The sequence below is a fragment of the Equus quagga genome, chromosome 12 (genome assembly GCF_021613505.1).
Source record: "Equus quagga isolate Etosha38 chromosome 12, UCLA_HA_Equagga_1.0, whole genome shotgun sequence".
NCBI classification, from domain to species: Eukaryota; Metazoa; Chordata; class Mammalia; order Perissodactyla; family Equidae; genus Equus; species Equus quagga.
Genome location: NC_060278.1, coordinates 43,023,331 through 43,036,801, shown reverse-complemented (window position 1 = coordinate 43,036,801; position 13,471 = coordinate 43,023,331). Strand labels below are relative to the sequence as shown.

Sequence of the window (13,471 nt, the reverse complement as noted above, 5' to 3'; positions counted from 1 at the left end):
ACAACCAATAAGTCATATTCTAAAAAGTCTGTAATATGACACATGCATTTTATCAGAATAAAATCTAAAGTTGGTGCTTTCAGAGGTGACAATTCTCCAAGGGAAATATACAAATGGCCAAAAAGAACATGAAAAGATGCTCAACATCATTAATCATTAGGGAAATGCAAATCAAAACCACAAAGCGATATTACCTCAGACTCATTAGGATGGCTACTGCTTAAAAAAAACCAAACCCAGAAAATAACAAGTGTTGGCAAGGATGTGGAGAAAGTGTATATACCCACGAGACTTGAAAGCAGGGACTCAGATACTTATCCACCCATGTCCACAGCAACATTATTCACAACAGCTAAAGTGGAAGCAACCCAAGTGCCCACTGACAAATGAATGGATAAACAAAATGTGGTGCATACATACAGTGGAATATTATTCAGCCTCAAAAATGAAGGAAATTCTGACACATACTAGGACATGAACAAACCTTGAGGACGTTATGCCAAGTGAAATAAGCCAGTCATAAAAGAATACATACTGTATGATCCCACTTACATATGAGGCACCTAGAATAGAGCAGTCAAATTAAGAGAGACGGAAAGTACAATGGTGGTTGCCAGGGCCTGTGGGGGACAGAGGCATAGGGGTTTGTTGTTTAATGGGTAGGGTTTCAGTTTGGGAAGATAAAGAAAGCTCTGGATGGATGGTGGTGATGACTGCACAACAATGTGAATGTTGTGAATGTTGATGCCACTGAATGGTACACTTAAAAATGCTTAAAGTGGTAAATCTTCTGTATATTTTATCACAATTTAAAAACAGAAATATAATGTGCTGATACGCCTCAAGAAAATTTCACACCAATGGAAAAACCTACTTAAGGCTTATCTACCACAAAAATCTTGTCCTGGCTATCCTCATTAATTCCTATACCAAATCCAGGTAGTACATAAGTCTGCGTGTGTCTGCTTCATATAAACAAATTTTTATGAAATCCATGATACTTATAAGTTTAATAATTAAAATTGTACATCAATAAACGGAATGTCAAAGAAAATTCATTCCCGTTCAAGAGAGCTATGCTATTTTCTGTAACTGTGAAATGCATTCTCATTTCAACATACTGGGACAAAGAACATGCAGTTAACCTCTCAGTCTTCAGTACTTGAGACCATCTCCTTCCTCGGCTCTGACAGCACATCCTCTGGACATTCCTTCTGCTTCACTGGCTGCTCAGTCTTTTGCTGGGTCCCCTCCCTTCCACTCAATCTTTCAACAGGGAGCTCCCCAAGGCTTAGTTCTTAGACCCTTTGTCTTCTTACTCTCTCTGTGTTCTTCCTGGGTGATTTATCATGGCTCCAACTATCATCAATCTGCTGATGTCTACTAAATTTAAATTTCTCATCCAGAGCATTCTTCTTATCCTAACCTTTATAACCAAGTAACCAGTCAATATTTTCACTTGGTTGTCTCACAGGAATTCGAACTCATCACTTGATTTCTCACACCAAATTTGATCTTTCCCTGGTTTCCTCCAGCTCTGTATATCCATTCATCACCTTATTACAGAAATTTTAGAATCATCCTTAACAACACAGTCTCCCAAAATCTCTACATAAGATACATCACCAAGACCTGTCAACTCTACCTCCAAAATTGATCTCAAATCTCTCAATGTCTATCCATCCATACTGGCACCACTGTCACTAGATCCCATTGGTCTCTGTACATCCATTCTGCACTCTTTTTTCTGTCCTCCCATCCTTCAATCCATTATCCGCACAGCACTACATCGCTTTAAATCCATTGGTGGTTTCCCAGTGCCATTAGAACAAAATCCACAACCTTTAACCTGGGCTACCCGGCCTTGAAAATCAAGATCCTGGTTACCTGGCCAAGCTTATCTCATGACACTCTACATAACATCCAGGTGGACATCACTCCAGTCATCCAGCATTTTTCTCTCAGTTGAACTTGCTAAGATCCTTCTCTACTCAGGGCCTTTGCACAAGCTGTTCCTCTCTGTCTGGAAAGAATGTTTTTCATCCACTTTTAGAATTATGAAATAGTTTAAATTTCTTAAAAAGTACAGAAACCAATCTAGCAACTCTGTATCCACTGCCAACATCAAACTGATGTTAATATTCATGCCACCTTTGCATGAGAGTTTTATCTTTAAGAAAAATTATGAATTTTTAAAGAATAATTTTATTTAAATAAAATATTAAGACATTAACCATTATGGTCAAAGCTAGAGACTCATCGTCATCCCTTTTTCTTCCTTCTCACACTAGAGATAACCACTACCCTAAGGTTGGTATATAACATTCCACATACTTTTATACTTTTTCTACGTGTATATATAAATAGCAAAATTATTCTTTGTGTTTTAACTTTATATAAATGGAGTCATATTGAATATATCTTTCTAAACCTTTCGCTCAACATTATGTTTTTGAGTTCTATCCCTGTTACGTATAGATCTGGTTCATCTATAAATAACTGATGTGTTCTACTACAATATATGATGAAACCATAGTTTATACATTTTCATACTGAGGATGCTTAAGTTATTTTCATATTTTCACTATTGCAAACAGTGCTATAACAAACATTTTTAACGTATTTCTCTAAGGTAGAACTGTAGAAGCTTAATTTTTTGATAATGGTGTATATGCATCTTCAACTTTATTAGGTCTTGCCAAATTACCTCCTCCCTCCATTCTGCACTTGAAAGCCTAGAACTCAAGAAATGTTGAGTGTCTACTCTGTGCCTGGCCCTCTCTATCTTTGCGCCCCACAGCCCTACTGACTGCTTTGAGCTACAAATCTCTGTTACTGATGATTCTGGTGACTGGAGTCTGATGAAAGGAGACAGTCTCCACTCAGAGGGGGCCCTTGGGGTTTTGGACTCATCATCCTCTTCCTAACGTGGCTAACAAGTTTTAAAAAGCAGCTATTAGTTAGCCACTAGGCTCCTATCAAAACTGAATACCTGTCCCCCAGTGGTGTTCCTTGACCAAATTGCCTTACTCAGGTATGTGAACCAGGACAAGGTGAGGAATACAGCATCAGAAGTGTGTGTGTGTGTGTGTGTGTGCGTGTGTATGTGTGTGCGTGTGTATACTTGATTTCTTAGGGCAGTTTTAAGTTCACAACAAAATTAAGCAGAGAGTACAGAGTTACCCTCCTGCCCCTACATACACACAGCCTCCCCTATCATCAACATCCCACACCAGAGTGGTACATTTGTTATAACCGATGAATCTACATTGATACATCATTATCACCTAAAGTCCATAGTTTACATTAAGGTTCATTCTCGGTTTTGTATATTCTACGGCTTTTGACAAATGTATAGTGACATATATCCACCATTATAATATCATACAGAATAGTTTAACTGCCTTATATATCCTCCGTGCTCCAGCTATTCGTTCTTCTCTTCCCTCAAATCCCTGGCAATCACTGATCTTTTTACCGTCTCCATAGGAAAGGCCAAGGTCATCTGAAAGTAATTCTGACGCGAGCTAAAACAATACTACACAGCCATTGGCTTTCTACATCTCAAAGTTGTCTTGCATATATTGTTCTATCCTTAGTTTCCTCTCCTTCAGTAGTTTTTGACAAGGAATAAGAAAAAAACATAACAAGCAACAGCATGTGTGTGGGTTGAGCGTGGGTTGGCTAAAAATAATAGGTAGTTGTGGAAAGAGGAAGAGTGGCTGCTGTTGGAAGAAGTGATTATGGTGTTTTAAGTGGTATATTGACTAAAGATAATGAAATGCCAGAATCCTGGCCCACCAATCACCCTTCCTCTCAAAGAAACACTTGAATTATCAGCTATATTTGGGTCATTAATGCTCCAAATCTAGAGAATTCAGCCAACTAACCAGAAGCACATGGCTTCAGTAAAGGTTTATGGCGTCTGTTCACCTCCACAGCCCCCTAACCCCTTCCTAAACTCTAATATTCCAGTTGGCTGCAAAGAGGACAGAATCTGCACTAATGTCAGAGTCTCCTGCACCAGCTGCATGAGTCAAAGGGAACAGAGAGGGCGAGAGCCGGTGAGTCACATATACAGAGCAGATCTTTACTAGCAAGGCTGTCAATCTTATCAGTGCTCGCTTTCCTTAGGAAAGGTAAAGAGGGTTGAGAGAAGGAGAGCTGAACATTTAGATCTATGATAAGAAGTTTACCCTGAAATGGAGAGTTATTACTTAAAAAGCCAATTATTGGGGCTGTCCCTGTGGCCAGGTGGTGAAAGTTCCGCACGTTCTGCTTTGGCAGCCCAGGGTTCGTGGGTTCGGATCCTGGGTGCGGACCTACTCTACTCATCAGCCATGCTGTGGAGGCATCCCACATACAAAGTAGAGGAAGACTGGTACAGATGTTAGCTCAGGGCCAATCTTCCTCACCAAAAAGAAAGAAAGAAAGAAAGGAAGTCAATTATTGTATGTATCATATGCCCAGGCACACAAAAGGAAAATTGAGGTTTGCAAATAGACTAAATAGTTCCACATTATTATTTGAGTTTCTGATTCTAATTTTATCTCTATTATTTTCTTTCTCATTTTCAAACTGTGATATCCTAAGTTTAGCAGGCGAGTTCTGAATTCACTATGCCCTTCAAACTTACTGTTTCAACTTTGCTGTGGGCTAGAAACTAAAGCCAGAGTTTCTTAAAATTGCGTGGTGAACTAGAGAAGTCAGTCCTGAGTGAAGGCTTGAGACGGGTCTTCTATGACTGAAAGGCAGGGGCTTCACTGTTCAAACTGTGTGGCAGATATTCTAGCTGTTCAGAGGCCTTTATTATTTCCTTCCTGGTCCTTGGCTTTGTTCCAGATAACTGAAGCTAGTAAACAATCCTCAACTCTGTGGAGAGAGATTTCCTTTTCAAGTGAGTCCTTCCTGGTTAGGGCTTAGGGTCGGGATTAGTCAAACTCCATTAGTGTTAATCAACATTTGCCTCAGTTATGAGCATTTTCCTTCTCTCCTCTCAACTACTTACTCTCTTCTTTCCTACCTCTTCCATTCCTTCTGCCTGTTACCCCTTTTGATGGTGGGAAAACCTGTTCTATTTGGAAGTGGCCAAGTAGACATGGCTTACAGACAATCCCCACTCTATTTACACCCAAAGCACCACACTCAGGGGCTAGTCAAATGCGCACATCTTCTCTCCATCAGCCCTGCTCACCATGTTGCCCTTGGCCTCATCAGTGTCACAGGACTTCACTGCTTGCTTCTTCCAGAGGCAGATGGGGACAACTCTGTGGCCTTGGGGAACGTGACAAAGGCAGTGGTCAAGCTTGTTCCTACTGGGAGAGCTCTTCCAGGCTGTCATCAGAGTCCCAGTAAACTAGGCTTATAGGAGGGATGTTCAGATCTTCTGGTACCTTTCAACACAGCCTTCTTAGCCTGTCAAGTATTTTGCTCTGATTTGGCTTTGGGGAGGGGCAGGAGTTCTTCTTTGCCATTACTGTAATCTTTTCAAAAATTCTATCTGTATCTTTGATAGCAGTTTACTGGCCTATTAATGCCAAGTGTGGGCGCTGCTTTACCTGGTAGATGACATTCAGTTGTAAGAGATAGAATTAGACTTTCTCAGAGATGCCATTCATTGAGAGATTTTATATATGACTTTTGTACATTAACAGAACCCTACAGATTACACTTTCAACTTTTCTAGTTCCTAGGATCATCGTGTTACTCTTCTTTTAGCCTTCAGACACCTTATTGGGACACTAAATATTTTATAAAGTTATTACTAGTAGCAGTATAACAACTCAGGCTAACTTCTTAAGTTCTTCCCATGAAACAGTAGTTCAGGAAAAGAGATCTGAATATAATTAAGTGAACACACATTAGATGATTTCTAACTAAAAACATAAAATGATGCTCAGTATTACTTCCCAAACCTGACAACTTGTAGTCAGTTATTCATTGCAAAGCACTAGAAGAAAATACTCTTTAAATGATAGGCTGTGGCACTTTCTCAAAGTTCTATCTTTATAGATAGATTATAAGATTCTTATTTCTTATGAACTAGTACCAATTTCATATTGCTTGAGTCTTTCCCAAGACCTTGTACAACTCTGGACTCAAGTTGGTGCTCAATAAATGTAATTGTTTGGGCTATCAAATCAAATAACTTCAGAGAGAAGTTATTAAACTTACAATAGATTAAATTTGAAAAGATGGCCAACCTCACTAAAAAACACGGAAATTAAAAGGAGATAACATTTTGTGTCCATAAAATTGGCAAAAATTAAGAAATCTGATAATATAAAGTGTTGATAAGAATGTGGAGCAACAGTAAATCTCATTCAGTGTCAGGAGAAGTATAAATTGGTGCAACCACTTTGAAGAGCAATTTGATATTATCTAGTAAAGCTGAGGATACGCATACCCTTCAACCCAGCAATTCCTCTTGGAGAGATATATCATTCTGTACATCTTCACAAAAAGATATACACAATAATGATCATTGCAGCATTGTCTGTAATAGCAATAACAAAAAGCTAATGAACTGGGAAAAAAACAAAATGAAACACAGAAACACCAGGAACAATCTAAATATCCACCAACAGAAAAATGGACCAACTGTAGTATATCTATTAATAAGAGGATGGGTAAACCATGGCATATTCATATAATGGCATATAGTAATAGTAGTGAAAATAAATGAACTAGACTATATAGACTAACACAATTAAAACCGTAAGACTGTTAAATGAAAAAAGCAAGTTGCAGAAGAATAGGAAGTTTAAAAACAAATAATGTTAAGTATTTTATGTACAGATACACGTGAAAACCAGAAAAAAATTTTGAATGGGAATAAGAAAGACCAAATTCAGAATAGTAGTAATTTCTAGGTAGGAAAAGACAGAAATAGAACCAAGAAATGACACATAGGGCTTCAAGAGCATCTGTAACGTTTTACTTCTTTAAAAAAAAGATTAGAAACGAAACATTTAGCCCGATAAAAAAAATCATGAGAAAGCAACTTTTTTAAAATGAGAAAGACATTCTGCAGTCCCCATCAAAAAATTAAAAATAGACTAGTTTACTATGTCAACAATCTGCCCAAGTTAGAAAAAAATAGGAGTATGACTCTTCAAATAACTGAGAATACTACTTAAAACAGCCAGATGGTCAGTCTAAATCATAGGTGATTTAAAGATCCCTAGCCTCCTCCACTTCCAAGAGAAAATTCTTCCATATCTATTTTAGTAAATCTCACGTAGCTTCCTGAGAATAAAGAAATAGATGTACGCTGTACAGCCAATAAGGCCAAGCACTTAGAATAGAGGTTTTAAGAGGCAGAGGCAGAATACAAACATCGAAACCCAAAACGACTACCAAAACCAAAACAAATAAAAATTAAGTGACTTTTTATGAAAAATCCTTGGTTATCAGTGCTTAATTTTAAGGAGGATGGAGGATTTAACAGTTGTGGAGACAAGAAAGGATTCCCTGAGCAATGACTCTAAGGCTGAACATGAGGAATGAGTAAGGATTAACTAACTTTTGCAGAGGGTATGATGCAAAGCTGCACGGGCCTGGTGGCTGGAATGACCAGTATGAATAGGAAACGAAACAGTCACTGAAGTTGGAAGAGCAGGGGATGAGCAGAGTGGGGAGATGCTGGAGGGAGTTAACGGACAGTGAGGTGGAAAAGGAAGGTAGGGCCTTGAATTTGATTTCTATGCTACCAAAAATGGAATGACATCTAAAAGTTTAAATAAAGGGATGGTATAATCAGAGATGAATTTTGCATCCGTGATTACATTTTAAACTCTGTGTGTGTGTGCACACATGCATGTATGTGTGTGTGTGTGTGTGTAGGGATGCAAAGTGGAGGCAGAAAGAAGGTTACTGGGGTAGCCCATTGGAGAAATAATAGCAGCTTTGTCTATAATGGTAGTGATGGAAAAAAGCAAAGGTAGACATAAAAAAAGATACATAAGAAATAAAATCAGTACAACTCAAGGATGGATCCGTGGTGAGAATGAGGAAGAGGGGGGAGTAAAGAGAGTTCTGAGGTTTCCGGTTTGCACAACTTGGGGACAGCGTCCTTCACTGAGAGAGGACACTGAAAGAGGGCCAAGGGGGTGAGGTGGTGGCATGGGGATCAGGAGTTGTTTTGGACATAATGAATTTGGGCTCTCTCTGAGAGATTACAAATTTAGGGGAGGTCTGAGTTGAAGATATAAATTTGTGAGTTTGCCGACAGTTTATAATTTAAACCACAGTTACCTTTGAGACAGCCAGGAAGAGAACACAGAAAGAGAAGTCCTAGGACTAAGCCTTGTGAAACCCCCACACTGAGTGGCCAACAAAAAGGACAATGACTCTATTTAAACAGAAAAGGAGGAACCTAAAAGGCAGAGGAAAACACAAGGAGAAATACGTATTTCTTTCAATAAATATTTGTTAGATTAAGAAATAATTAATAAACACATGTATTTGGCTCAATGACACTTAGCTCCAATCATAAGACAGTTTCCACTTCTAGTTTTCTTTTTTTTTTTTTACTTTTTATTTCTATTAAATTAAAAATCCCTAAGTCACAATCGCAGATAGATATGGGAATGGGACAAATTAGCTGATGTGTCAGAGACATTCAGCTTGATTATTGGATCCAACCTTACAAAGGTATTCCTCCCTGAAGATTATGTGTAGCTCTCAGACCAGATTCCAGGTTGCTGATCTTATCACACTCAAAAGCTGGAAGACTGGAAGTTTCGATGAGGGATAACAGTAAATGGATTCTTAATATACTCTTCAGATATGCTTGCTCCGGAAGGTATTTTTCATATTTGGATGTAGCATTTGTATGTTAAATATCCCAATAATATGTCATATGTTATTGCCCTTTGTCTATAACTACACAAGTTTAGAAAAGTCAGATTTTTGGTCAGTGGACTGCTTGAAACACAGTTGTTTTTTTCAGAAAATCTGGTTATCTTATCTTCAACATTTAAACTGTTGATATTTTAACTAGGCAGTAACATTATCGGCATCATCTTTTAAAAGAAACTTGTTTGAACACTTTTTCCCTCAAAATCCATCACAGTTCAGTGGGAAAGATTTACTTCCCACCAATTCTTCACACTGTGCTAAAGAGACATCTTTCAATAGCCATGATTTTACGATAACCTCTGTTTTCAGTATTTCCTTCAAAACCAAATCAAGATCAGAGGCATGTTGCTGACCACTAATTTCATGGAGAATGAAGCAACAAGTGGGCATTAGGTATAATATTGTTTATTCACGTAGCAGTATCATTCCTTGCAGAATATCCCCCTCCCCCCAAAAAAGCCCTCCTGGTGTTATCTTATTACTGAATCAAAGACAACTTCTGCAGTTTACAACCCAGCTCACAAAATGCTAACTCTTATCACGTAGGTTTTCATTGACCCACAGAAGAATTGGTCAAGACTTTTCCTTCAACTGATCCGCACACACGAAAAGGACTACAAGGAAGAAGTCCTCAATACCTAAGTGGTTTTGTTCAGGGATAAAGCGAAACGTGCTATAAAGCATGCATATGTGAGAGTAACTGACATTTCAACATACGTCCGAGAGGGATATCTGCTAAGGAATATCGCCAAACAGCTTCTTCTGCTTTCTCCTTGGATCAAAATATTTGTCAATAATTTTACGATTGCTTTTACAAGTTTGGTTTCTTGATAATTTACTAAATGAAATTTAATTCTGAATATTGCTTCCATGGATCTGTCCTCTTCTCTACCTAGAGTGACAAAATTCATCAACGTAACAGAGATTATTACGCAGATGTTCTGGAAAACTTGACTAGCTGAGCAGAGAGGTCTACGGGCTTTATCTGAAAACTCACTCAAGTTTAAAAGGCTTACGTCACCATTTGTCAACACTTTATACAATAGATAACACACCAGACACTAGCAGTAAATGGATTATTCATTTAATAAGTCTAATTTTCAGATGTCAACTACTGAAATTTTTTCACACTTTCCCTGCTTGTGCAAAACCACTATCCTCGCACAGAGGTTCACCTTCTCCGTAACCATAAGGCAGCAGTCCTCTTTATTACCTAACGACACGATTCTGAGCTGTACCAGTCTTGTTTCTATTTCCACTACAGGTTTTACTACTCAGCAAATCTCTTCTGAACCACTGAGCCATTTTTGTGAATTGGGAATACAATGCAACACAGTAAAACAATAGAAAATACAAATTGACAATACACAGAAGACAGCAAACCGTACCCTGCCAACTGTGAGCTGAGACAAGCTAACACAAACTTTGTCATCTGTGTATACACTAATGTGTCCAAGTTTCAAAACTTAGTGGATTTTCTGAGAAAACGATAATCTTATAATCTTACATTTTATGTGAACTATGAATAAAATTGCTTCATTGTTTTGCTTTTCCTCTTAGGCTGCTTAAAAGATCCCTAGGAATCACTAATATAGTTCATAGACCCACTCCAAAAACCACTAACGTATGAGGAGGGACTCATGCTCCAAAAAGGAAGCAGTAATACAGCATCTATCTCAATACTTTTTAAATTATGAAAACTCATTAAACTGGATTCCATTAATTCAAAATATGTGATACAAACAAAGGAGCATATTAGGTGAACAATGTTGAAGCCAAAGATGCTTAATAATTCCAAAGACCAAACTGTTTTTAAGAACTTTATATTTTAGAAGTTTTGAACAGTTGGAGCACCAAATTTAGACTACTTTTATCTATCATTGATGTTGGCAAAGGAAAGTAATATTTCCTATAAATGTTATACACTCAAGAGGATAAAGAAGGAAAATCGGCTTAAATTCAGATCAAATCCAGAACAAGATTTAACCAAATACTACTGGAGATGAGATTAAAATGAATCATTATTTCAAATATACGCACTATCATTACCTCTCTTTTAACAAGCACATTTAAGACATATAGAGCATATTTTGCTATTTGTTACCTATAGAACTTGACTGTCAATGCTAAGGAAAACAAATGAATTACAACTGACCGGGAGATGTTACTGGCATCTAATGGGTAAGGCCAAATGTTGAATGTTCTACAATGTATGAGAACTAATCAAGCCTTGATCTCTTTTTTCCAAAACTTTCAACAGAATGCAAATCTATGAACATAAATGAAAATGATTTAAAAAACAACAACATGCACACAGTGAACTGACTATATTTAGTGAATTCCAATCTTTCCTTGCTTTAATTTTCACAGATTAAATAAAACAAAATTGTCATCATTCTTTATATGCCTGTTTGGAAAAGTAAAATTTTATCGGCAAGATTAGCAGAACTTATAACAGAAATTACCGATCATCAACAAGTACATTTTTTATTCAGTAAATAAATCAACATTTAGCTTCATGTTTGCATGTTTCAACAAGCCTAACTTTGGTTCCACAACCTTCTCTGCGCCCTCTTGGGAAAGACAGAGTGGGGGTCACATTACTATATATCCAACTAGCACAACAGGCCTGGAGTAGCTCTAAATGTCACTGAAAAGCACTCAATTTACCAAAGTAACATATAGCTTAATCCAGGAAAAGTGGAAAAGCTAGGTGGGCCATGGGCAGGGCCAGTGGGCATAGCTATGTTGTTCGTGCATCTTAAAAGGATTCCCAGCAGAAGGGCGGGAAAAATTTGTCCCACTGTGGCTCCAGCCTAGGAAAAAACAGCATCTTTGGACAATTCATCTGTCCAGAAGGGAGGATGCCTTTTTGTAACTCATACTACTACATGATGGTTTGCTGAAAGACTGGTGCTAGAAGTTTCTCGCAGAAGACAGCCATAAGGTATATTATCTCACACTGACAGAGAAAAAAGAATCTAGCAACCCTTTCATATTCTCACTGATTAGAAATATCAACGCTATGAAAAGTTATTTTGGTTGTCAAATTTAAAAGGAATCTCAATAACTACAAAGACAGATCTCTAAGTAGAAATACATAAAATAAACTGAATTATCTGGCACTAAGCCAAGCAGAAAACCTTGATCATCAGACTCAAATTTTTAATTTAATGTTAGAATCACATCAGGTATAGTTAAACACAGTGTACTACAAATTTCTTATGATAAGATTCAATCTGTTTTAGGAATCCAAAATTATTCATATAACATTTAAATATGTGACTACGATCTTATGTTCTAATAAAAATCACAACGCATATTATCTTACTATATACAAACTTAACATATACAGCATAAATGTTAAAACATCTGCTTCATTTTAAAGTACTAAAATGTGTACCTGAGGAAGTTTTCCCACATAAGCAATTAATAAGGCAACAGGAAACAGCTTTACCAGGTTTACGAGGTAATCTCCATCCTAATCGCTTTTTTCCCTCCCCCTGCCGTTTTAGATTTTCACCCTTTGAAGCAGTGTTCATATCTTTTCCTGTAAGTTAGCTGAAAAGCTAGTTTTTGTAGAAGGAAGAAAAGCGAGTGAAGCAACAAAAGGAAACCCACCTATGGACAATGTTAACTCATAAATAGATTTTTAACAAAGCAGAATCCTGAATACTTCGAGATATTTGATATAAAGTTTTATTCTACTGAATTAGAACACACAAATTCCTTCCATATCGCACATGCATTTGAGTAGTAGATATTTCTCAAATAACAACTTGATAATATTATTTAAATGTTACTAAATATAAACAGTATGTTTTATATCATGTCTTTTCTTCATATATTAATGTAACGTAGTATTGTATCTAACAGGAAATTTAGGATAACTGACTTTACACAATATCATGTATTAATTAATAAACTCATATTGTAATTACTTACTATTAAAATAATTAAATACCTTTTGTAGACTAGTCGGATTCAGCTGAGTTTTGTCTATTATTTTCACAGCAACCTAAAAGAGAGAATCATTGAACTATATTTGAGAATATATATTTCAATGAATAAAAACTTATAAAGAAAACATCTTTCGTTTCATTCCTAACAACGTATAAGTTAGCTATATTTGGATGGTAAAGTTTTGATAAACTGGCAGCCTCAGAATATATTCCATGGACCCATGTCTTTAACCTATTGGATAGAGTCAATGACATTACATTTTATTTCTTCCAAGTTTCTCCCTTTAAAGTAAAAATCATCTGTATCTTGATCTTTTACTCATGATCTTGGTAAGATATTACAATTATCATAGGAGAGGAGCTTATAAGCTTCCAGTAAATTAAGTATTACGTGAATAAAATGATTAAGTGGCTAGAGAGACCAGATACCCAAGCTTCTTACGGCAAACCAACAAAATGGATTTGAATGTCCTCTAAGTCTCTGCCTAATGCAGCCTGTGTTTGAATAGTTCCTGGGGTCAGAAAGGACAGAGAGAACTAAATTCAAGTGGAATGACAATAACATTATGTCTAGAATAAAAGGAACTTATTAAAAACATTTTGACAAAGATTTTTCACAATGTCCTAATTGGATCCAGTAAGCATTA

At 37.0% G+C, this 13,471-nt stretch overlaps 1 protein-coding gene across 1 annotated transcript in view; it reads right to left on the bottom strand.

Moving 5' to 3' along the window:
* MARK1 (microtubule affinity regulating kinase 1) overlaps positions 1 to 13,471 on the bottom strand; it is a gene marked incomplete at its 5' end in the record, with an annotated part of 113,516 nt that overhangs the window by 47,147 nt on the left and 52,898 nt on the right. Inside the window, one exon of the mRNA XM_046678016.1 lies at positions 12,827 to 12,880. Within this exon, the coding sequence (XP_046533972.1) occupies positions 12,827 to 12,880 (54 nt within the window). The remainder of the gene's footprint in view (positions 1 to 12,826; positions 12,881 to 13,471) is intronic.